Consider the following 24,623-nt stretch of genomic DNA (forward strand, 5'->3'; position numbering starts at 1 on the left):
GAGTTTAAACAACTCCTTTTTAGCAACTCCAGTGTCCCTCCACGCTTTATTCTTGAGGCAGGTGGTGAGAAATCTCACCTGCTCAGTGCATTACACCCAAATATGTGTAATACTTTTCTGTCTTTGACCGCTCCCACTATTCAGACATGATTGCTGGAGCACAGGAGTTTTAAGAGAAATGTCTCAAATCCCACCATTAATGCTGAGTATCAGATAAAGGTCTGCAACTGCTGCCCTAGACAGCATTTCAGCCTCAGAAGAGCAAGTGGAAGGAGGTGGCAGCAGCATGTGAAATAGTTAACTCTTCTCAGGCTGCATCACAACTCCAGCTCTTTGTCTCACTATTTCTGGTTTGATCTTGGTTGCCCTTTGAAAGAAAACATCTCTAAGTCCACGCTGCTGTGTCCATCTGTGCACAGGCATGAACCTGTTCTCAAGGTTTACAGCATCCTTCTTGTCGTGTCCCCCTCCACCTCCTGACTGCTCTTCTGCTTCTGGAAATCTGAATACAGGCAAAAGGGGGTTTTATGTCATGGCTGTGGCTTGGGACTTTTTCTTTCCTTCCTCCAAATTTTTAATTTGCTTCCTGCGCTTTCCTCTTCCGCCCTTGCCTGGCCTCTGAGTGTGATGCCAACAGGACAGCTGCGGGCGCTGCTGTCCCCACATGTGCTGGGCACGTGCTGCCGTGGGCACACACTGTCCTCGCTGCCCTGCTGCTGGCTGCTCCCCTCCTTGCTTGAACTCTCTCTCATCTTCTCTGGGCAGCTGTTCACAAGGTCTGAGGATGAAAATCAGTCTGCATGTCGTTGTCACTGGCAACATCAACCTGTGAGGAGGGTGTTCTGAGGTGCCAGAGACTGCTCTCCTCCACGAGCACCTTCTGATGGGCTAAAAGTTACTCCCTGGACTCCTCTGGTGGTGGTTCCCATCTTTCCTGCCCTCCTGGGCTGTTTCAGTTTTACTGGAAGGACACCACCTCCAGCCACTCCATGCCAGCTGGGCTGTGGGAGCCTTGGCACCCTTCACTTTTCTCCCTTCCCAGCTTTCCTGTGAGCAGGTTGATAATCTAATGAGCTATTTAAGCAGCAAGAATACTAATGGCCTTCTTTTAGCAAGTAGTTAGCAGAGCAGTGTTAATTATGCCTGGTGCAGAGTATCAGGGCAGGCAGATCAGCATTTCATTAGGGGCAAGGCAAGAAAAACTGTAGTAAATGCAGCAATTAAGATACTTTTTAATGAAAGTTATAACTGGAGGTGCAGATTTCACAGCATCTTGGCCCAGTTTGAAACAGCCTTTTTGTTGATTTGGTTTGAAGGTGTTTACCTAACCAAGTATATCTGTATAGAAAGTAGCTCTATGTGTAAAGGCTTGTCTGCCTGAGAAAGCAGGTTCATGTATAGTGGTTTAAAATTCATATTTTATGGTTTAAAATGCTATGGCTGCTTAAGAGTAGGCCACACTTACTCTAGAAGAACATTTTTTCCTGTTTAGTTTGCTAGACTAAAACAGGCCACAGCCCACTGGGAGTCAAATCCACTTCTTGTCTGACTTAAAACCAGGGTATTGCACTAAAGTGGATCGCTGGGATGTGATGCTGCAGTCTGGGTGTTCTGTCCCTGTCTGACCCATGCTGCCATCCCTCTAAAATGCCCCACGAGGTGCTTGCTGGTGGTTACACACTCCTGTCCCTCCTGCCAGAGCAGGGTGGGAGATGAACTCGAGGTCAAAAAGGCAGAAATGTCCTGTAACAACAACGTGCAAAATACTCTCCTGGCACCACTCTCTGTTTCATGGACCATCAGGAGCTATTCCACAGCTCCTGTGGGGTTGAGGATGGAACAGAGGCCTCTTGCAGCATATTCTAATACAGCGTACATGAGTCTGTATAAGCAGCATCTCCCGTCCCCTGATATGTGAATGTGGTACACATTTATGGGTTTTACTGTTCTTTCTTTACCTTCTTTCTCTGGTCCTGAGTAATTAAAAACCTTTTTCGTAGTGCACTGATAGACCAGATCCTTGACATAGCTGTCAGCTGCAAAATAAGAAGAGAATGAACCACCTGGAGACCAGTCCTCATGGGATTGATCTCCTCATTGCAGCAAGCTAACAAACTTCCCACTGCTGATGACTCAGGAACAGATAAAAGTCTGCCAATAAAATACCAAACTACTTCGCATCTCTAAAATGCTCTGTGCCAGGGGTTCACTGCCTCCTCTGGTGGTTTTTTCAGAGCTCTGTGCATCTGCCCTGTTCAGAACTTTGTTAGATGTACAGGTTCTCAGTATTTTTGGTAAATGTTCAATGTAGCTGAAAGCATCTCATTAGAGAAAGCCCAGAAATCCAAAACAGGTTGCTGTTGCACTCAAGTATTTCAAGCTCTGTCTCATCTGCTCTGTCACTCCTCTGTGCACTGAAAACCTCCTTAAATAAATGTTTTCTTCCTCTGAGCTGCCAAGGATCCTGCACACTCCCAAGATGGGCAGTTTTCATGGTGCTGAGCACCTTTCAGAATGTGTCCAGATTATCTCCAGCACAAGGAATCACTTTGCTTTTGTGGGATATTCAGACAGGGAGGGGACCCATGCTGCCAGGAGGGGTGGGAACAGGGATGGTGCTAGAGGTGCTGTGCCACAGTCCTGTTCCTCCATGGCAATGGGCACCCATCCCTACATGTCCATGTACCTGGGCCCTGGCAGGGGAGTTCCTTCACGTTCCCCATGGTGTGAGGCATCTTTCTCTGGGATCAGAGGAAGTCCAGTCTTAACTTAGAAAACCCCTGGGCAGAGCAGAGCAGAGAAAAAGGCAGTCCATGGCTTGAAGGGACTTTCAACTCCCTCCAGGGCAAATTGCTCTGACCCCCCGATGTACCAAGTCCATGTCCTGGCAGAGCAAGCAGCATCCCTGTGGAGCATCTTAATTTACTGTAGCCTTTTTTAAGGCAGCACCATGTATTTAGTGTAGCCTGGTCATCCTGGGAGGGGAAAAATATCATTAAAAAACCAGGTTTATTTCCACTTATTATAAAGTCTTCCTCATGCCATTTAGCACAGTGTAAACGCTTCTGCTTCCCCCCAGGCCCAGCAAATTGTTTACTTTATAAAATCATACATTTTTGCTTTCTCAGCTTCATTTGCATTCATATTCCATTTTTTTAGGAAATCAAAGAAACCTTGCACATTCACGCTGACTTCAGAGTGGGCGGATCCCAAACCATTGCGGGGTTCCAGGGAATACTGTGTTAAGGAACTGTACTAAAGTGATCAGTCAGGCAGAACCTGGCTTGTATCAAACTGGTAATCATAAAAACCAGATATTTGTGCCAGAAATACCCTTTTGTATAGCAGGATTTGTGCCCAAGTGGCAACGTCAGAAGTGTAGAGAAGCCAGTTTTGCAGAGGAATTGAGATATTGATTCGGCAATGAGAGAAAATGAAACGGTGATTTCAGAGATGTTGTTACCAATACACTGTGTAATTAGTAAATCAGTTAATTTACCTGCCCAGACTGTTCAGGAGAGTTAGAACATGGAACCCAGATGCCTTCCTTGGGCTCCAGCCCACCTTGGCATCTCCTGTATCCACGGCCTGTGCCCTGATCCAAAGCACACACCACGTTCTTCCCAAGTCATGAAGTTTCCCTTTGTTCCTCTATTTTCTCTTGCACTGGGATGGAGACACAGTTGGGGATTTGGGGTTGGGATGGTGCCTGCTGCAGCTGCACTGTTGGTTCTCCAGAGAGCAGGAGCTGTCTCCAGCTGGACTCCATCCAAGTGGCTGCCGCCGGTGGGGCACACGCCGTCCGTGTTCCGCTCTAGAAACGCCTCAAGCCAAGGTTTATTTAGCAAAGTCATTCCTCTTGGTCTGAGCTCTGTGCTACACAGGGAGGGAGGAGACGTGAACTTTCACAGTTAGGTTGGTATCAGAGATTTGTGATTAGACTGCAGAGCAGCAACGGGACTTCCTCCTCGATTTTCCACCCCCACGTTCTGCCTACATGTTTGGAAGCTTTTTGCCACCTCCCAGCTGGAGGAACAAAGGAAGGAATCCCACACATGGCTGTGCTGCAGCGCTGGCACCGGCCCCGCACAGCCCCCGCAGTTTGTTACTCACGTTACAGAGAAGACACCAAAAATTATGCTTGATTGGGTCTTGGCAAATCACAATTGGCCAGCTCAGGATGCTATCATTGCCAGGAGTCTGGAAAGCCCAAAACTGGCAGCACAGAGCAGACCATTTGGCAAACGGTGTGTCATTCTTGGAGCCTAGGTCTGTAATTATGCCCCGTGTCCTCTTGCGAGGAGATGCCAAAGTTCCAGCCTTAGCAGGTGGTTTGTAACCAAATGGAACAGAACAACAGAGAACAGTGACTGTTAGCAGTCACATAAAAACATGTGTGTGTTTTTATAGACCCTGATGAAATTCTAGAGTTAAGGGATGAAGACACTGGGGGGGGAATTTTATGGAACCTGGATGAGGAAGACAAACAGGCTTGGTGGAAAGAATTATATCTTGAAAGGGAGGAAAGGCATTTTTTTCTAAACTGTGACTTTACAGAGTGTGTGGTTAAAAATGAGAAGTAAAGCAGATTTAATAATAACACGATTTGTTGTTCCAAAAGGTCACCACAATGCATTAGAAGGGAAGGTGTGGGACAAACTGCATTGGGAGATTTATTTGTTGGAGACTTTACACTTTCAAAGCTGGTTTTTAGCCTAGAATGTCATGTCATCCATGGAAAAAGCAATCAGGAGCACATGCATGGCTTTTCAACCCCTGCTGCTGACTTACCATGTCAATTTGTCAAGTGATTTATTGTCTAGTCCTTTTAGTGAATAATTGTATCCATTCCCAAAAATGAAAAGTGGTTTAGAATGTCTCGATTTCTGTTTTAGAATATCCTCAATTTAGCCTGACAGAGACATTGACTTGAAGCCAAATTCTGCTTCATAATGAAGAGTAAGGGAAATTGGAATTAAGGTGTCTGGATACAAAAGGGAATTAATGACCAGCTGATGTTCCTGTCTCCTGGGTGCCGAGCATGTTCTGCTGCTTTCCTGTGGGTGCATTCTTTTCACATTCAAGTCTTGTTGCTGTTTTGTAATAAATCTCTCAGACTAATGGTCGCTGTTATGTGCCTTCAGTCTCACATGAGAATTGTTTGTAACACTCTTGTTTTTCTTCATGTGTTTTACACTGTGGATAAAGTTCTTTTTGAGAGGACTAGAACTCTTCTATATCCCAAGCACTGAAGTTTTCTCCACATCCTTTCTAGCGCAGGGATTGAAACAGAGAGATCAGGCCCTTCAATTCTTTCTGCAGTTACACTCTTGCAGTGTTAATTCACTCCCCCCTGTTTGACAGGCTCCATCCTGTGGGGCAGCCCTCAGCTCCAGCATGTGCAGCAGTGTCACCTCCAGCACTGGGCTGGCAGCTCCTCCTGTCCATCCCTCCTCGGGAGCCAGGCTGAGCTGTGAGAGGGGCAGAAACCCACAGAGACCCCCAGGGTCTCCCTGCTCACACCCACAGTGACTTGTTCTTTTGAGTCTCCATGAGCATCATCCTTCTGGGACCTTCTGTTGTGCTTGGCTCTGCTGAGGCATCTCCTCACACACATTTACCTTCCAGGTTGTTACCCTGGTTTTTCTGAGTTTTTTATAGCCTTTTGAATTTTCATAAAATGGAGTCAGATCTTTAGTTACTGCACAATATTAAGAGCAGTTTTCTACCTTTTTCCCACATATGTAACATAAACAAATCCTTGGTTTTTCATTCTCTGTCCTTTGTTTGCTTATTTCTAAACTGAAAACAATTGTAACTGACAGTTGGTTTAGCCACTTGGCTGAGGGGTGAAAAACCCCAAGAAGCCAATCTTCAGCCAGACCCACAAATGTATAAAAAGTAAGAAATAAACAAGGAGGTCTCTCTCTCCGCCCAGACTCAGCCTGAGTCAGAACAGAGGAACCTCTGCTCTGCGAAACCTCTCTCTCCGTGTGACTGCTTTGCGAATCACGGTAATACCAGGTCTCTGCCGAGGCTGGATTGGTGATTTCTCCTGCGTGTCACAATTCTTCTTTTCACTGGCAAGATTGAAGCCTTGAATGTCAGAACTTGCTTGTAGGTTGTGTTTGGCTCCAGCTTTTCCATTACCAGTAATGTGGCAGTTCAGAAGTTGCTGCACAAGCTTTGACTGTTTCTGGTGCTGATTTGCTTTGTGTGTGCACAGCAGTAGGATTTTATGTTGCAAATTCCCTGCAGTCTTTTGGTATAAACTAGTGTTTCTCCCCCAACAAAAGGTCACGGATAAAAACAGAGCTGGACATTTAAATACCCATTGCCTTGAGACCTACCCCAACTGCTGCTACCTCCCTGTTGGATTTATGGAGAGTAAAGTTGTTTGCTGGGCAGTAAATATTAGAATGTGGTCGTTTTAGCTACATTTACATTTTGCATTACACTTTAGTTTTAGCACAAGCTTTTCAAACAAACTAAATAGTGCTGTTGCATGTCTCTGCTCCTTTGTGTAGGTATAAATAATTTGTGTTTACTCTCATGTAATGGTGCTTTTTGGTTGTCAGAAGGTGCAGATTGCCTTAATCCATAAATCTGGTGGTGTGCAGTGTGAGCACAGCCCCGTGTCTGAGCCTGGGACAGAGCCACATCTTGCACACAATTACACTTCAGTTGTGTGTCTTGCACAAAATTACACTTGAAGCTTAGGAGGTTGGAAGAAGGAATGAGCCCCATACTTCAGAGATGGACATAAACCCCCCACGTTCAAGTTCTGTTTCCCCATATCAGATGGGACCTCTGTTTTTTTTTGTCCTTGGGAAAACACTTCGCTCCTTCCCACTCAGTACACAGAAATGGAATTTAATACCTCCCTTTGCTGAAAGGTAGGTCAGGTGTGGGAGTAAGCAGGACTTGATAGGAGTTGCAGGAGGTTGATCACTGCCTCACCCGCTGAGCAGCACCAGCATGGCCCTGCTGGCTCCCCAGGGTGTTTGGGCAGTGCAGCAAGGTCACACACCCACAGATGCTGTCACTGACACAGCCTGGGAGAACATGGAAAGGGCTGTGGGAATCGTAAAGGGTGACAGCGAGAGGAGAACCCCTGCCGAGCCTCAGAGCATAAATTGCCCAGGCTCCTGTGAGGAAGGCTGAAGGGTGCGAGGGACATTCAGCTCCTCCTGAACACACTGTTCCATTTTAAACCTCACACGTGTTTGGTGAGTGGTTGTTTCAGGAATCGTGTTCCTTTCACTACCATCGTGTCTCTTTTTCATCTGAGTGACTCATTTCTTTTGCCCCTCTCTCTTAGATCTCCGACCTGATACGACAAAGCACAAAGGAGTCTCCAGTCTGGGAGTTCCTCAGCCTGGGTTACGCGCTCATGCTCTGCCCGTTTGTCGTTGTCCTGGGAGGGATGTTTTTCCTGGCCACAGCCCTCTTCTTCCTAAGTGACCGAGCAAAAGCTGAACAACAGTGAGTAGCCTGGCCATTGCGAACGGGGAGGCACCACAGCCTGTTTGCTCTCTTGAACGTTATGCTTGTACTCTTCCCCTGGCCTCGGCCCTTCCAGGTAAAGGATGTTGGGCTGTGTGTTAAGAACCCGGGCTCAGCAGAGCGCATGAAGCTGCACGAAGCACAGGGGCTTGGGTCGTGCTGGCTGGGCATCCTTTACACGCTTCTGCTCTGGTGGATCTCAGTCGTTGGCCACGCGGCTCGGAGGGGAGCACAGGCCCCTTACACCCTTGCCTGAGCATGTCACAGCCCAGGCTGCCCGTGGTGAGGGGCTGCTGGGCGCTGGAGCGGTGGAGTGTGAGGTGAGGAGCAGGAGGTGCTTCCCAGAGCTTGGTGGTCAAGGCTGCACCCACCCACCTCCACCCCCGGAGCCCCGCTGGCAGTCCAGAACACAAGGCACGGAGGAAGCGAGCTGTGTGTGGGAACATGTGCGCTCAAGGGTTGCTATGATAAAGAGTCTTTCCCAGTCCCTTCTTGCAGCTTCCTGAAAAAAAAAAGCTACTGTTTTTCAGTAAAGAAACCGATTCGGATCATCTCACGGTTGGCAACTACAGTAATTCGGAAGACGCTTCCACATGACATACAAACTTCTGGGGTTAGTCTCTTTCTCATAATTGTTGAAAAATTAGAGTTACTAATGTCTAATGTCATGCTGAATATGTTGGTAGGTGATTAGTCTGGTGTTGACTGTAAGTTGCCTTTGTTTTTCCCCCACTGGAGAATGGGAGCCTTGATTTACCTTAAGGAGAAGGGCCCTGGAATATCACTCTAGGTGTAGAGGGAAAATAAGGTGTTTGGAGTTGACAGAAGTGTGTGAACAGTTTGGGTGATACTTTCTGGCTCACACCGTCTCATCAGATGGATGAAAGAGATTCAGAAGCAGTGCCAGGGATGGTGCTGTTCCACCTTCCTTTTACCAGCGTACATAAATACCAAAGAAAGGAGAAGTTCCTCTCTAATGAGATGTTTAAACATTGTGGAAAAACAACACCTCATGTCATAAGGATGGGAAGTCCTACAGAGTTAACTTCAGTGTGGCTTTGGGGACGTGACGTGTGTGCCTGGTTTGTTGTCTGCATAGAAGGGTCTTAAATGGCAGGAAGGGAAGTTGGAGATTAGATGCTAGGAGGGACTTCCTAAGAGAAAAAAAGAGGTAAATCCTACAGCAGATTATTTGGGGAAGACATGAAAGCTGTCGCTTGTTTCTGATGGCCTCCCTGGCATGGCATGAGGCAGGAGGGTGGGATCTGCTCCCCAGCTTGTGTTCTCTCTCCAGCTGATGGATCTGCTCTGCAGCTCTGTCTTGTGCTTGTGCTGTGCTTGTGCACATAAGCTGTACATGCCAGTCCAGGCAGTGACCACCTGGAGACATGGCAAGATGAACATAAGTCTCTGGGTGCTCAGGGTGGCTTTTTTGCTGCAAGGAGCCAAAAGTCCTATTTGGTGTCAGTGCAGCAGATGAATCCCCCTCTGCAGTATTTTCCTTTGCTCAGGGCGCTCACCTGAGTATAGGAAAGCTTCAGGGCTTGCCTTTCCTGTGTTCGGAGAGGAGAGTGCTCGTTCCACTTCTAACTGTGGTGATTCGTGTCCCTTTGCACCACACGAGCTGCCAGTGTGGCATGACAGCACCTCAGGTGGTGAAGGAGGGGCTCAGGATTCCGACAGCCATGAGTTCCAGGTCACTCCCATTTTTTCAGCATGTCAAGCCCACCTGGACCTTTATGGTGGGCAGGGCACTGTGGTCTCCAGCTGCTCTCAGCTCCAGTGGAGATCTCAAGGATGGGGGTTTTGGTTCACTCAGGAGACAGCACAGGTCACAGGCTGGTCACAGCTGGGTGACTGCTTGGCTGCCAGCACTGGTGTGTCTTACACAGTTGTTCTGCCAAAGCCACAGCTTTTGCAGAAGAGTTAATGTGGGAACGGAGATCACATCCACACCTCTAATTGCTCCTATGCAAAAGGGATTATTCTTCTGTTGCTGTCCATCCTTAGAAGCTCTGGTTGTACTCTGTCCACTTCCAGAGCAATCAGCCTCCCAAACAGCCACTGCTCCATTCTTAGAAGAAAAACATTCAGGTGTCAAACCTGGTTTTGTTTCTCTTTCTCTTTTAGCGTCATTCCCTTTCCTGACTCACACTGGTTTATGAATTTTGTATTAGTCAGTCACAGAAATGTTGTGTTGCAAACTGGGGAGAACAATTGTCATAAATAATGGTTAACAAAATAATTTCTCTCAAGTGACTCCTAGGAAGGGTACTCTTCCTGGGGTGTGCCCACTCCTATGTTAAAAATACCCTGGCATCCTGCAGTGAGATTCCTGGGATGCAGCTTCACTCAAGAAGAGTGAAGTAAGAGAGGAGTAAGGCTGGAGCTGTGGAGGGGCCCATGTACAGCAGGCTCTGTGCTGTCAGCCAGGTCTCTTCTGCCCCCACCAGCAGCTCCTCAGAATTTATGGAGCAGGATTTATTTGTTAGTACCTCCATGCTTGCCTGTGAGAGGAAAGGTAACAGAGCATTTTGCTATTAGCAGATAAAAACTCTGGACCCCAGTTCCACCGTCCAGCTCCCACCTGTCAGGCCACCTGCACTTGGCATCGCACACCTTTGGCAGAGGCTGCTTTCTGCCCAGCCACTCCTCCCCTCCATCATACCTATTCCTTTCTGGGTACAGAGGAATTTCTATTTCAGGATGCCTTGTTTTACCTCTGCAGTCAGTCCTGCTGCTCAGACAACGGGAGTTGGAATCGGGCTTTGCCAAAAGAAATCAATTAACCTGCGGGAATCACGAGCGCCGGTGTCACATGCCAGAGATTAAACCCATCCATCACTGCCAGGGTCAGGGCACGGGGCAGCTGTCACCCACCCCTCCAGTGAGCTGAGACGGGAGCAGAGAAGTGGAACACTGCTCTCAGAGCCTGTGGAAACCCAGCTGTCCCTGCTTTAGTTCCCACACCCCTGTGAAATGTACTTCAGGGATTTATTGCTGGGATTTCTGTGTGTGTTTGTTTCTTTGTGTGACCGTCTCTGGGCATTTGCTTAGAAATCATTTCTTCTTCCAGGCAGGGCAGATACCAGGATAGCAACTCTTTCCTGTAAAGCTTCCTCCAGTTTCCACCATGCTTCCGTTCAAAAAAAAAAGAATTTCCAGGCTCTCACACTGCTTGTATCATTGCCACAATTCCTGGCATATTTTGTACTTTTTTAGCACAGGAATTCCAGTCAACAAGGTTGCTCACAAAACACTAATGAAAAAAAAAAAATCTCTATAGCAATTTTTTTTTTTAACAAATTCTTTTTATTGCCATTTTCATGCTGCTTCAGAAGTCTGACAGCTTAAAGAGGCTTTTAGAAAATGTAGAACTAGCAGAGAACAGGATAGAGTACATCACTCTGTGCAAATAATCCAATCATTCTGGGGACTAGTTCTATAACACAAATTTAATCCCACCGTTCCAAAGTGATAAGAGAGAGAAAACTGTTAAGAATGGGTTCTGTAAGAGGTCTTAGGCACTAGTAATGATAAATGCTTCCTTTTTTTTTTTAACCATTCAACTACAATTCCTTCTGTAATATCACTTGACTGTGCCGTTATTTCTTTCCTACTCTGCACCTCTGCAGAGAGGGTTAAAGCAGTTGTATTTTATTTCCAAATATTATCACTCTGAACTGTAATTCTGTTACCTGCTCAAGGAATACTGGTGAGACCCAAGGTAGATTTTAGACTCTCTGGAAGGCAATACAGTCTTGCCATGGCAGAGTCCTCTGAAGTGGATCAGAAATCTGGTAATTGCACTTTTATCCTCAAGCTCCATCACAGGTAGCTGTGCAGCCCTGCCAAAGAGCCATTTCCAAGGCTGGCAGCAGTCCAGGTTCTTCACTCAATGGAAGTAAAAGCTCAGCACTGCTGGAGTTGTGTCTGTGGTTTGTGTTCATCCCCTTCCCCGCTCACAGTGCGGAGAACTGGGACAAACAAAGCTTCACCCTGGGCTGCAGGGGAAAAGCCTACATTTGGTACTTGCTAGGAAGCTCCATCAATAATTAGGAAAAATGTGGGGGGATTATTATGAAAAGGGATTCATAAAAGCCCTTTTCCCAAGCTGTGACAACTTTTGGGTACTGGGGATATAAATCTCCATAATTAGTGTGTATCAGGATCCTTTCCTGGGCAGTGAGTGCAGTCATCCTGCAGCTCTGTCCCCTCCCAGCTGCTGCTGAGGGAAAACCAAATTCACCTGGATTCTTCCTGAAAAATCACCCAGTGCAGGTGTGGGATACTCTGCTCCTCAAAGGATTTTGTTGTTTTAACTGGGGGGGGGGGGTTTACCTTAATCCCTGGTTTTACACCTGGAAACATTAGATTTTCTGGGTTTTTTTTCCAGAGGTATGAAAAGATGTTTAGGATAGGTGTCCAAGTTCTATAATGGCTCAGTCCCCCTGTGCATGGTAGAGGCTGGATATTTTTGCCAAGGACACAGCAATGCAGATCAGGCAGCGGGATGCAGCTGCAGTGAGGATCCCTGGTGCAGCCAGAGCAGGGATAAACAGCTGCACCAATGCAGCTGTTCAGAACAGAATAATTTACATATTTAACCAGGGACCACTCAGCACTTGAGAGCCTGCACACCTGAATCGCTCACCCTTTTGTCTGTGTAATAAGAATCAGGTTATTTAAATAACTCCAGCAGGTATTTCTTTTCTCCTAAAATGAAAATTAAACATTTAATAAGAAAAGAATTTTACTCTTAACACCTTTGATCAGATGTGGAAGCTCTTGCTGAATAGAAGTGCTGGTGGACATTTAATTTTAAAAGTGGTGTGTACAAACACTAGAAAAAAAAAAATACTCTTTACAGAGGAGATAGCAAAATCCACAAAAAGAACCATCCTTAGTCCAGACACTTCTGCTGTCTTAAACACGGCACATCTTCAAATTGCATTACAGGAAAAATGAGAATAATCCATTTTCAGGCTCTTTCTTCTGCCTCATATCAGGCTTATTTTTAGCCTTTTGCAGAACTGGATGTAAAATTATCTCCCAGTTCTCCTATTGCAGCAATTTGAAAGTGTCTGACCTTATTTTTGCTTTGCAGATTCTATTATGTGGGGAAGGGGAAGGACTCACAGAGCTGTCAACCCTCCCTTTCTCTCATTTTCCTGTGGCAGCAGTTGGAGACAGAAAGGACCCACCGGGTGACCTGATGTTGTTGCCAGCAAAGCCCAGAGTTCCCTCCATTAACCATTTCCCAGGTATTAAAGTGGCAGCTGGCTGATGCCGAGTGTGCTCCATTCTGGTAGTTTGCATTGCCAAAAAGAACATTCCTACTCTGAAATAGCTGGAGCTGTATCACAGAGGGGTTTTAAGAGGCTGGACACTTATTTTAGAGAGATGTGTCAGTGCTGCATTGAGGCAGAGTTTGGATTTGAGGATTTCAGGAGTTGCAAGTGGATTTTAACAACTCCCAAAAAGGGATAGTTGAGAACAGTTTGCTCACTGCTGATACTCAGCTGCTTATGGGGAGGAATATCGTTGCTTCATTTGTTTTGACTTTACAAAAGAACAATAATTAAACATTTCCTACGGTGCTAAAAACTCTCAATGCTTTTATAGCCCAGATAAGATATCCTTGGCCACACGAATCTACAGCAAAAAGCCTGGATTAAGACGCAGAGGATCTGTGGTGATGGAAGGAGAGAGGCGAGGAGTGAATTTTGAGTGTCTGAGAGTGGCATGATAAAAACTCACAGACTGCAGATGGAACAAGATTAGACTATTAGATGGTTTATATGGAATCCGTGTTAAGAATGTGAAGGGGGGAGGTGGTGAAAATGTGAGTAGTTCTATTATTGGTTGAAAAAAGCTCCTTGCAGCGCTGTTGGGTTTATCACCTGTTTACTGGCCCTGTTTGTAACTCCATAAACAGACTTTAGCAAAACCAAGAATGTACCAACTTGGGACTTGGGTTTTAAATGCTGTTTCGCTGCTGCAGTTGGGAGCTGCTGGTGTCATGCAGATGGAAAATAATCCCCTATAGAACAATTGCTGATTTGTTGTGTCACTTTAGCCAGCCTGCGGATTTCCTGCAGGTCGGGTGGGGAGGTGTCAAAGGTCAGTGTGGTTGTTCACACGCGGTTTGAGCTCAGCTGTGCTCCTTGCACGGCGTTTGATGCGCTGTCGGAGCTCAGAGTTGGCAGCAGGAGTTTTGCTTTAGCCCTGGCAGAACAGGGGCAACTGGTGCTGACACAGCTCTGGGAACCCTTGAGCTTTGTGTCTTGGTTTGGAAAGACAGGTGTCTGCCAGGGAAAGCTGGAACTTGCCTTGGAATGGAGAATGTAAGCCCCCTCCCTCCCAATTATTATAATTTTGAAATTAAGGGGCTTTCAGGCAAAGATATGGGAATAGGAATAACAGTTCTTTGCTAGGAATATTAAAAATGTAGTAGTACCAAAAAAAACCCAAAAAAAACCCCCAAAAAACCCACTGACAGGGTCAGAATACAACCTGACACCTTTGTTGGTCAGGAAGCTGGGAGCAGTCCAAGTCCTCCTGCAGTGACAGATGTGGTTCTATTGGAGCAGAGATGATCCTGTACAAGGGTTTAGTTTTCCTCTGAAGGTCCAGTGGTGGTGAGATGAGTCCGATCTTCCTCTGGCAATCCAGTGCACACAGGCTGTTTGTTCCTGGTGTTCTGAATCCCAGGTTTTATCCAGGTAGGAATGCTGGGCTCCTCCCCTGGGTGGAGCATCTCCCAATGGATGATGTAATTGTCTCAGCCATGCAGTGAGCCTCGATGGCCCACTAACAGCAGATATCCCCTGCAGGGAGGATGGGTCCTGGAAGGGATAAAGAACAGTGACACACCTGGTTTAACAGCTGCCCATGGACAGAACACACCTGCCCCTTCCCCCTGGAGTTATGAGGAATGGGTTATAGAAGAGATAATGAAAAAAACACCTCCCCAACCAACCTCCCCAACCAGTTTCAACAGATGACAATAGAATATACACTGCATTGCAACCCGAGACACTGCGGAAGGGGCTGAGGGCAGAGCTCTGGGTCCTCCAAAGCCACCCATTCCGTGCCAGACTGACCTTCCCAGGTTCATCCCCTGTGCCACAGGGAAAGGAAAACAATATTCCTACACTATTCCTAGCTACTTAGTGCTTTCACACAGCAAGAGTGGAACTTCTCCACATGCCTTATGCTATAGGAAAGCCAAAGCTCACTCTTCCAAGAGCTCCAGATCAAGAGCTCCTTGGGAGTCCTCCTGCTGTCTTGGCTACTGACTGTCTGCTGGGAGCCCCAAGAAGTCAGATGTTGTCCCTAAAATGTTCATCAGCTGTAAAACAGGATTGAAGGCTCGTTCCCACAACACACAAGGAGCACTGAAATCATATGCTACCAATGGACTCAGCGTGTCAATTGGTGTTGGCATTGCAAAGGAGAATTCTTGGCATAGAGGGATTTTGCCGTGCAGGAGGAGATTTTAAATTCGCACTGAAACAGATTCTTTGCTAAGGTTGCCCTGGCACAGAGGCAAAATCTGATCAGATCCCACACAGGTGACTGGAGCACTGAGCAGAAGGCACCAGCCTTCCAAGCAGGAAACAATCTCTGACACGAGGAAATGGAAGAAATCATAAAAAAGTCAGCCCTGCTGTTTTCTGATGTCAGAGCATTTTGCAAAGGTATTGGCTTTTAGGAGCAGCAGTGACCTCTCCTTGTGCAAGACAGATACTGTGACTGTGAGTGCGTTAGAGCAATTTACTTGTGGCTGGGTCCTAGACCTGGGCCAGGCTTTAACCCCAGCAATCCCTCACAGCCACCAACTCCCTGCCCCACCAGCACAATGGGGAGAATTGGAAGGGTAAGAGCTGAAAAACTTGTGGTTTGAGTACAGACAGTTTAATAGGGAAAGCAAAAGCTGCACCACAAACAAAACAAACCAAGGAATTCATTCCCCACTTCCCATGGCAGGTGGGTGTTCAGCCATCCCCCAGCAGAGCAGGGCCCCTTCACACACAAGGGAAGTTACATGCAAGGACAAACCTTCACTCCAAACATGCTCCCTTCCTCATGCTTCCCCCTACTTTACATACTGAGCAAGTGTCATAAGGTGTGGAATATCAGCCTGGGTCTCCTGTCCTGGCTGTACCTCCTCCCAACTTCCCATGGACACCCAATTCCTCACCAGTGTGGCAGATCAAGGGGCAGAAAAGGCTTTGTCTCTGTGCAAGCCTTGTTCAGGAATAACAAAATCACCTCTATATTATCACCCGTGTTCAGCACAAACCCAAAACACAACCCCACTCCAGACACTGGGAGGAAAATCAGTTAAATCTACTCCAGCCAAACCCAGCACAGCCTGAATGACATCTTTTAGAGAAACGGGGACAAACTGTTGGAGTATTGCCTCCAGTGCTCCAGTAAGGAGTGTCTTAAATGCTCTGGCTCAGTCATTCCCAAAGTTTCTGCCAGACCCCTATAAGCCACATAGGGGTTGCCAGGACTGTTACAGTGGAGTGAAATGCATGGATGTTTCCTTGAGGCCTCCAGGCCATGTTGGACAGGATTTGGAGCAATCTGGTCTGCTGGAATGTGTCCCTGCCCATGGCAAGGGCTTGGAATGAGATGGTCTTCAAGGTCCCTTCCAACCCAACCCCTTCCATGGGTCTATAATTTTCCTCACCTGGTAGCTCAGAGGTTGGTGAAAAGAGCTGTAGCATGAGGCAGTTATTTTGGAGGATAAGAAGTATGTTTTTAATCAAGTGCCATCAGGAAGTTCTACAGGATTTTCTATTTTAAGATTTAATTTGTTCTTACCTGCTTTTTATGTCACTCCACTGCCTCTTTTCTCCATTATTTCAGTGGACCTAAGTGTATGTTATTACACACATTTTCCGTGGCACTAAAAATCCCTCCACCTCAATACTGAGTACATCAGTATCTGGCAGAATTATACTTACAGAGACAGACTCAGGCACAACATTTCAAGACCTGCATCTTCATAGACTTCAGGGGTCCGTGTCGGAGTACCCCTACAGAGCTCTGGAGCTCATCTCCATCCAGGTCCTTGGGACCCTGACTGGTGCTGTTAACTGCTCATCTTCACATCTGTTCTGCTGCAGCTGCCTGGGAAGATAGCAGGAAAGGTTATTGATTTTTCCTTTATGCCAGTTCTCTCCTCAGTAAAGATGTGTGAAAGAGGAAAAAGTGAAGCTGACCCCTGTTTCTGCCTCTGGAGACAAATCAGCGCCTGGATTAAACGAACAGATGGAAAATGCAGTCTGTGCAGCTTTAGGGGGCTGAACCAAATAGAGGGGAAAATACATTTGCTGTACACGATTATCATAGTTTGTTTGCTAAAGCCACTGACATGCAGGAAGAAAAGGGGATTTGAGCCAGTTCATTTCTTCAGTGCAGGTGGAGGAGCCCCTGTCCCCACCGGAGAGCTGCCGCTCCGCACGGACCGAGCGATCCAGAGGGAAGGGCAGCTGTGCCCGTGGTGCTGTGCACAACCAGCTCCTGTGTGAGCCTCGGCATGGGGAGCTGCAGGTGCACAAAGCCCCTCCCAGGCTGGGGGTGAGAGCAGCCACAGTGAGCACTGCTCCTGCTCCAAAGCAAACTCCTCCCGTGTCAGATTATTGGTTGAATTTTGTTAGAGTTCTCTTAGCTCCCTTTTCCTTCAGCAAACTGACCTCAGCTCCGTCAACAGCCCATTCCTGCAGGCGGGATAACCTGTCAGATGCATCAGGAAGCTCAGTGCTTGGACTATTTTTAACTGTGCCATCCTGTCCTTGTGCCACTCACTGGGAGCTCTCTGGGCTGATGTATCACTGTTGCTCTCCTTCCCTTCCAGTCACTGTTTCCAGCTGCAGCCTGCTTGGAGTCTGGAGTTCTGCAGGAATTCATGTTGTCAATCCCATCCTGTCCCAGAATTACTGACTTCACCATCAGAACAGCTTGAGGTCAGTCAGAGCAGGAGCTGCTCTCAGAGCAATCCTTGAATCTGCTGTTCTTACTGAGGGTAACAGGTTGTACTGAGGGTTAGTGTTGTGCAGCCTTTTTTTGGGAGGAGTCGGAGGCTGTGGCAGCTTGTTCAGCATCCCAGGAGAACTGCTGTGGAGCGGGGAACCAAAGCCATCTCCTTCCAGCTGCAGGTGAAAATGGGAACTATGCTTAGCTCCTGCAGGGCAGCAATGGCTAACCCAGGTACCTGCTGCGCTGCTGATCAAAAACTGTATCATGAAGGGCATTAAAGGTACACACTTGAACTGGAGTGCCCAGCCTGCTGCTCCTGAAGTGTCTGCTGAAAAGGTGGTGCAGGACTGGGACAGCTGAGAGATCTCTGGTTTGTTTTGGCTTCTGCAGTGAGCAAAACAGTGAAGGAAGAACAGCTGTGACTTTGATTTGTTACAGGGGCTGCTCCAGCTCTCCTGCTCCATAACTCTTTCATCAGTTATCTGCAGGAATTAGTGATAGCAGCAGCATCAATGCTTCCTGTGTTCATGGAGTTGAACAAGTATGATAAAATTCACTCTTAGAGCTGAAGTCATACAGGTGTGAAGCTACAAATGACCATCCTTAGCCTCTGTTTTCCTTGTCCAATCTCAGGCAGCAACATCAGCATTGAATATTTCAGCAGCTGGAATTTCAGACTGCTGCATCTGGCTGGGCTGCTCATGTTGCCAAAAACACCCTTTAACTGGCTGTATTTGAAAAGAAATTTGTTTTTCATAGATTAAGGCCATAAAGTCTCATTGCCTTTCAAGGATGTCTGGCCATGAACTTTTCATCACGTAAGATTTCAGGTTTCAGTGTATTTACAAAGCTTTTTGGAGATGTTTTTAACTTCCCAGTGTCTGAGGAAGTTCAGACAGAAGCAATCTGCTGGGGGCTGCCATTAGTGACTGGTTCCCCCGTGTCCCTTCCTAAAGCACTGCTTCAAACAGGCACTTGATGGCACATTGCAGCAGAAACACAGAATTCTCTCCACTGGAATGAAGGAGAAGGATCCTTAATCACTGGCAGGAATTGCTGCTAAGTCCAGTGGTCCAGCTGCCCCTGTAGCCCCAGTATTTCTGTCTGCTGAATCAGGTCCAGCTCAAAAACTCAAAAAACTCCTGCTCAATAACTCAAAAACTGAGTTATTTTCAGGCTAGAAAGACCCTACTGAAGCATTTTATTGTTGGTTGTAAAAAATTAGGTGATGTTAAGTACAGCAGGCTGTAAAAACCAGGACATCACTTCCTAATGTGCTTCTCAGTTACAAAAGCCAGAGTGTGGCTTGTTTAGATAGCAAGAAAACTGGGCTTTGGGAAGATTGGACACTGAAATACAGGTGCTGTTTAACTTGGGCACGAAACTTGACATTAACCCAGCTGGCAGCATTCCCAAAAGCTTTCTGTAAGCACAGCCTCTCTTGGAGCCTTGGGCACAGCGGTGCTCCACACACTGAGCTGTGTCCTCCTTCCTGACACCCTGCTCCTGCCTGGAGCTCAGGGCCAGAGGTGACACAGCCCTGGAGCTCACACATCCCACCGTGCTCCTCACAGCTGGAGCAGAGGGAGCTGCAGGGGGAAAGGGGGATCTGGGTTCTCCCCTTGCTGCCCCAGGGTGGAGCAGAACCTTCTGGCACTGGATGTTGGCAGCAGGAATTCTTTCAAATCCCTGGGTCTGCCCAGCAGTGCTTGGCTGCACTACAACCTGTAATCTCCATTAGCTGCTGGCCTGGGGACCAGCAAGGCTGGGAGGGACGGAGCATTTGGAGAATAATCCTGCCCAGTTCCTGAAATAGAGCATAGCTGACCTGTAAAAGATCCTGGCCAGTCATCTGTTATCTTAAATTGGCTGTCTTGTCCTCATGCAGGTCTCTAACCGGCCGAGGTGCAGTGAAATTAGATCCATTTTACATGGCATAAATATTTAACAGCTCTAGAGCATGTAGTTTAATATTAAACAGACAGTCTTATAAATACTTCAGAATTATAGATGCTGTCACAGTACACGGAAATGACTTGATAGGATCTAGGAGAAATATTTAGGTTTGACAGGAGAGGAAGTGATGGAGTTAGAGAGAATCAGCCACATTTTTAACTGCTAGAGGAATCTGTAAAAAAAAAAAAAAAAATACAGCTTCTGTTCTTAAAAGGCAATTTGGGTGAGTTTCCTCCTCCTCCAGAAATAACAGACTGGTTCCCACCCTACTCTCTTCAAGGAATGAAAACATTCATAATCTTAAAAAAACACTGCAGAGAAAACAAAACAATTTAGGAGCCAATGTTCAGTGATCCATTCAGTGTGGGATTATCATTATTAGAAAGACAAGTGGTACTTAATGAGGGATTTAGATGCTCTTGAACCTCGTTATTTTAAGCCCACGCGCTACATTTTGCCACCTAAGAGATTTTAAAATTTATTATTTGTAGGTTTGCTTTAAAAAAAGCAAACAAAATCTCACCTGACCCACAAACTGAACCCCACTGCCACTGGTTGTGGCAGTGACCAGTGTCTGCAGCATGGGGCTTCAGAGGGACTGAGGAGGCACTGTCCCAAATCTGGGGACAATTTCAGTGCTCCCTCCTGCCCACCAGCTTCCTGTGTGATCCCTGAAAGTAATTTCTCTCCCCAGCAGGTCCACAAGTCATGTGCAGTCTAATTTCCCATCAAATCTTCGAAAAGCAATTCAGGATTAGCCTCTGTTAGGCTCTGGGCCTCTGTTCCCATCTGTGAAACAGAGATAAAGCAGAACTTGAGAGAAATGTGTTCAAATAAAAGGGCAGTACAGTTTATCCCATAGGAGGCTGAAGTATTCTCCAAGCAGGAAAGTTGTGTCCATTTCCAGCTGTGTCAGCAATGCAGGTGGGTTCTCCATGCTAAAGTCACGGCAAAACTTTTTCTGTGTAGATTCTGTATCCTCTAAAAATCTGGAATGATGTGGCAAGGGATAGGACTTTCAAACATCATGGCTTGCTCAAACCTCTGGAGTTAGTGTGCTGTGTGATAGTTTTGTGACGTTCCATAGCTTGCTTCCCGCTTTTGCTGTTGGCTGTAGCATCCCCAGGTAATTTTCTCTCATGTATTCTGCACAATTCCGATGTTCAATACAATGCCATTTCCAGTGCAGTGGGGTTACCAAGAATGAGATTTGTACAAAGAAACTTGGGTCAGCTCTTCCATCAGAAATATTTCAGTTTGTAGCCTGGAAAGGCAGAAAAAGCACAGAGGCTTCGATGCACCTTGGAGAGGTGGGGTTGGTGTGAAATTAAGAGCTGTGGGCTGAACTGGACCAGTTCCTGATACAGAGATTTCTTGGAAGGTGTCCCCGGAGTACTGCAATCATTTTTATCCTGGAACATGCTTGAATCCATTTCAGTGGGGAAAAAAAAAGGTGTTCTGGGTCGGGTACAAAGTGTGGTGAAGAGCCACAGGGAAGTTTTAATGTGTCCAAAGGAGAGTGATGTTTCCTGAGAATTTGTCACCGGGCAGGGCCTGAGGCAGTGGCAGTTCTGTGACGTTCCTGTGCCCAGGGTTTCACGGATGCACAGAGCAGCTGCCTTTGACAGCAGAGCTACAGACACACTGGGGCACTTCGCACGTTGGTTCTTAGTTGAAGCGCTGTCTTGCTTTGAGAGACAGGTGTCTGCTAAGGAAAGCAGGAGCCTCCCTGGAACGGAAAATGTAACCCCCTTCCCTCTGAATTGTTATAACTTTGAAATTAAGGGGTTTTCAGGCGAAGACAAGGGGAAAGGAATCGCAGTTCCCTGCTAGTGTGTCTAACGAGTCAAACAAACAGCAGCAGCGAACCGCAGCAGAGCCCAGCGCAGCCTCCTCGGCGCTCCCCCTCTGCTGCAGTTCCGCTCCCGGCCAGCAGGGGCGCTGGCGGCTCCCGGCGGGCGGGGCGGCTGCGATGGCTCCCCCGCGGCTGCAGGGGGCGCTGTGGCGCGGGCTCGGGCAGCACGCGGTGATGGCGGCCGGGCTGAGGGGCCGCGATGGGCGGCAGCAGAAGCTCGGAGCAGCGGCTGGAACGGCGGGGCGGGCTGGCCCGGGGGAGCAGGAGGCAGCGGAAACTCGGCAGCTGTAGCTGTAACTGCGGTCTGGGCAGGGAGTGCGGGCTACAATGGAGCAAAAACCCGCGGCGGGGACTGGGCGGCAGCAGCCCGGCTCCCAGACAGGGCCGGGAGAGGCTCCCTTGGAGAGGGAAGGGGCTCAGGGATGCCGGGGTTTCCCCTGAGGCACTGGAGCAGATGGTGCAAGTCCTTCGTTTGGTGAGGTGGGGTGTTAATAAGGTCCCAGATCAGTGGTTGCCCTCACAAGCTCAGGCTCACCCACGGCAGAAAAAGCAGGAGCGGGCTGGGCTCCGGCGGTGGCAGCGAATTCCCTCCCTCAGGCAGCAGCTCGAACATCCTGCTCCTAAACCGCGAGCAAAGAGCCAGCAGCTGCCCCAGCCCAGTTCCTACGGTATCTGAAACCCCCAGGTAACAAGAGAGAGCAGCCAGCTGCACCCCTCCTCTGAGCTGTGCTATTTTTTTTTTTTTTTTTTTTTTTTTTTTTTTGGTCCCCCTTAAGTACCCGGTCGTTATTGTCTCCTAGCAACACATAAAGGAGAAAATTCTTTTAGAGAAAGAAACAAAAAGGAAACTCCTAAACCCCAGCACCGGCAGAGCCGACCTGCACTGGTAGGCGGAGAGTCTCCCTTCGTCACTCAGATTTATTTATGCTCTGCAGATTTATTTATGGCTGCCCGGGTACAGCCAGAGAGCCCCTGTGTAAAGCGCTCACAGCCTCGTCAGGGCAGTGATTGTCTGTAGGTGTGGGGGGATTCCCAGTGCTCTGAGAATCCAGGTGTTCCCACTGAGCTCGGTGAGCACCTGAGCTACAGAGCAAGTTCCAAAGGTCTTGCGGAGTCCGAGGATGACCTCTGTCAGGTCACACTGCTGTGTGTGTCACTATCAAAGGTGCTCGCTCCTGGCCCTGAGGAACAGCAGCCTGCGAGGGGTCGGGAGAGGAGCTGCTGCTGAGGAAGGTTGAATTTTCCAGGGCATGTGCTGCAAGGAAAGCAGCAGGTGCAAGGGATGGATTGGGATTGCTGGGACCATTGCTGCTGTCCCCGGGACTCACAGAGAGACAGGAGCCATCCCCCCGCTGCCCTCATCCCAGGAGCTTGCAGGACACCTCCTGCCTGGTGGCGCAGCAGTCCCTGCCAGACGCTGTCATCACCCGGGAGCAGGTGCCTGGAACAACAGCAGGTCTTCAGGAGCTGCAAACTGAAAGGCGACTCGCTTTTTCTTAATTTAATTTTTATCAGTGGTGACTGTTTACATTTGTGCTGTCAGGCTGAAGGAAACCAACAGCAACTGTACAGTCTTGTACTGGCTTAGGGAAACAGCTATCTGGATGCCTTTGGGACCTTCCCAAATCCTTGTCAATTAGTGCCAGCAATGTTATTTGGCATGTTCCAGCCATTGTCAGCATTGCTGTCAGGCACCCCTGTGTGACAAGGTTTCAGCTTTGTACCATTGTACAGGACAGTTATTAACGTCCCACTTCTTTAGACACTGTTTAGCAACCAAAACCTGGATTTACCAGGCTGGTATGTTATTAGGAATCCATTTCTTTGCTAATTGCAGCACTCACGCAACACTTTTGTTTTCTCTTCACCAGGGTGAATCAGCTTGTGATGCCACCAGCCTCTGTGAAAGTCTGAGACGGTGAGTGACCCAAACCAGCAGTAGCTTTCAGGCTACAGCTCTGCTCCAAACCCCTTTCAGCCCATTTCTTCCCTTACGGATTGCAGAGAAGTTTCTTTACCTAGCTCTGCTTTGTAACTTTGCTGCCCTCAGCCCAAAGCAGGGCAAATCAAGAACAGGGAAAACGGGGGTCATCTCCAGTGTCCTTTGTGGTATGGAGTTACTTCCAGAACGTGGTGCTCCCTCCTTTGAGCAGAAAAGCCCACGTTCCCCGTGTCCCCTTGAGCACCAGCAGTGTGTCTGTCCCAGGCCAGGCTTAAATCCTCTCAGTGTTCACAGAACCTCCTGCTGCCCTGCTCTGGGTGGAACACGGGCTGCTACCAAACCACCGTTTCTGGCCCAGAAAGTGTTTCCTGGCAGCACCTGACCCTGCACGTTGTTGCTGTTCTGTCCCCTCTGCCACCCTCGGTCCGGGGTGACACCTCTGAGGTGGCAGGGCTGTCCCCTTCCTGCTGCCCACCCTGTCCCTTGTCCCACCCCGTCCTTATCGCTGCCCTACAGCGCTGCCGCTTGCAGCTGCGAGTGATCAACGCTTCCCAGCGTTTTACCGGAGCCAAAATCAGTTAAAGCAAGTTTCTGAAGAGGAGATTTCTTTCCCATAAATTAAACGCATTGAAAGGCTAATCAGAAAATCAGAACTCAAAAAGACACTTCAGAGTGGCCTTTTGAGGGGAAAGATTTAATGCAGTCTCCAGCACAGCAGATGTGTTATTTCTACAGAGGGGAGTGGATTCGGGCATTGGGCTGCCTGGATGTGTATTCACACGGTATTATTTAGCAGTAGCTTCTAGATAAAGTTGGAGGGGGTTTTTGTTGTTGTTTTTTTTTTTTTTTTTTTAAAGCCATCAACAAATCTGGGAGGAAATTCTTGGTGCTGTTGCTGGAACATGCCTTATAAACCAGTGATTACCTGTGTCCTGGGCACACCAGGGTTTTTGACTGCACTTTGCTCTTTTTTGGTCCAGTTTTATACAGGTTGAAAGAAACCAGGGCACCATCATAGGGGAATTTTTCTGTAATGCAGCAGCCACTAATTTCTAAGGTCAGGGGCAATTTCCTGCAGGACATGGAGCACAGACCCTCTCACAGGAAATCCTGAAGGGAGGGAACTGCTTATCCTTGCCCCCTTATCTAGGAAAGCAGCTGGCTGCTAGACAGCCACCAGAGCAGTACCTCAGCAGTGAGGAGAGGTGCTGACACGCTCCTCAAAGCCAGCATGGACCAGAGCAGAGCTGCTCTGCGCTGTCAGCACCGTGCTGAGCTGGGCTGTGCTGGGCTGGCACCTCAGCTGGGCTCTCCAAGGGACAGGCGTTCCCAAAATGACAATTGAAGGCACAAGGCAGAACCTGTTTG

The 24,623-nt window shown here is 47.9% G+C and overlaps 1 protein-coding gene across 2 annotated transcripts in view; it reads left to right on the forward strand.

Moving 5' to 3' along the window:
* The window catches only part of LOC120761237 (sphingosine-1-phosphate transporter SPNS2-like), a 134,565-nt gene that overhangs the window by 106,193 nt on the left and 3,749 nt on the right, over positions 1–24,623 (forward strand). Inside the window, exons 11-13 of one of the 2 annotated variants that reach the window (XR_005703584.2) lie at positions 7,322–7,485; positions 8,037–8,119; positions 23,185–23,231. Coding sequence is in view for 1 of the 2 variants with exons in the window: in XM_040082284.2 (XP_039938218.1) it covers positions 7,322–7,485; positions 23,185–23,227 (207 nt within the window). In the remaining variant the exon portion in view is untranslated. The remainder of the gene's footprint in view (positions 1–7,321; positions 7,486–8,036; positions 8,120–23,184; positions 23,232–24,623) is intronic. The other variant, XM_040082284.2, reaches the window with a different exon arrangement.

The sequence above is a fragment of the Hirundo rustica genome, chromosome 19, assembly GCF_015227805.2.
Source record: "Hirundo rustica isolate bHirRus1 chromosome 19, bHirRus1.pri.v3, whole genome shotgun sequence".
In the NCBI taxonomy this organism is placed as follows: Eukaryota; Metazoa; Chordata; class Aves; order Passeriformes; family Hirundinidae; genus Hirundo; species Hirundo rustica.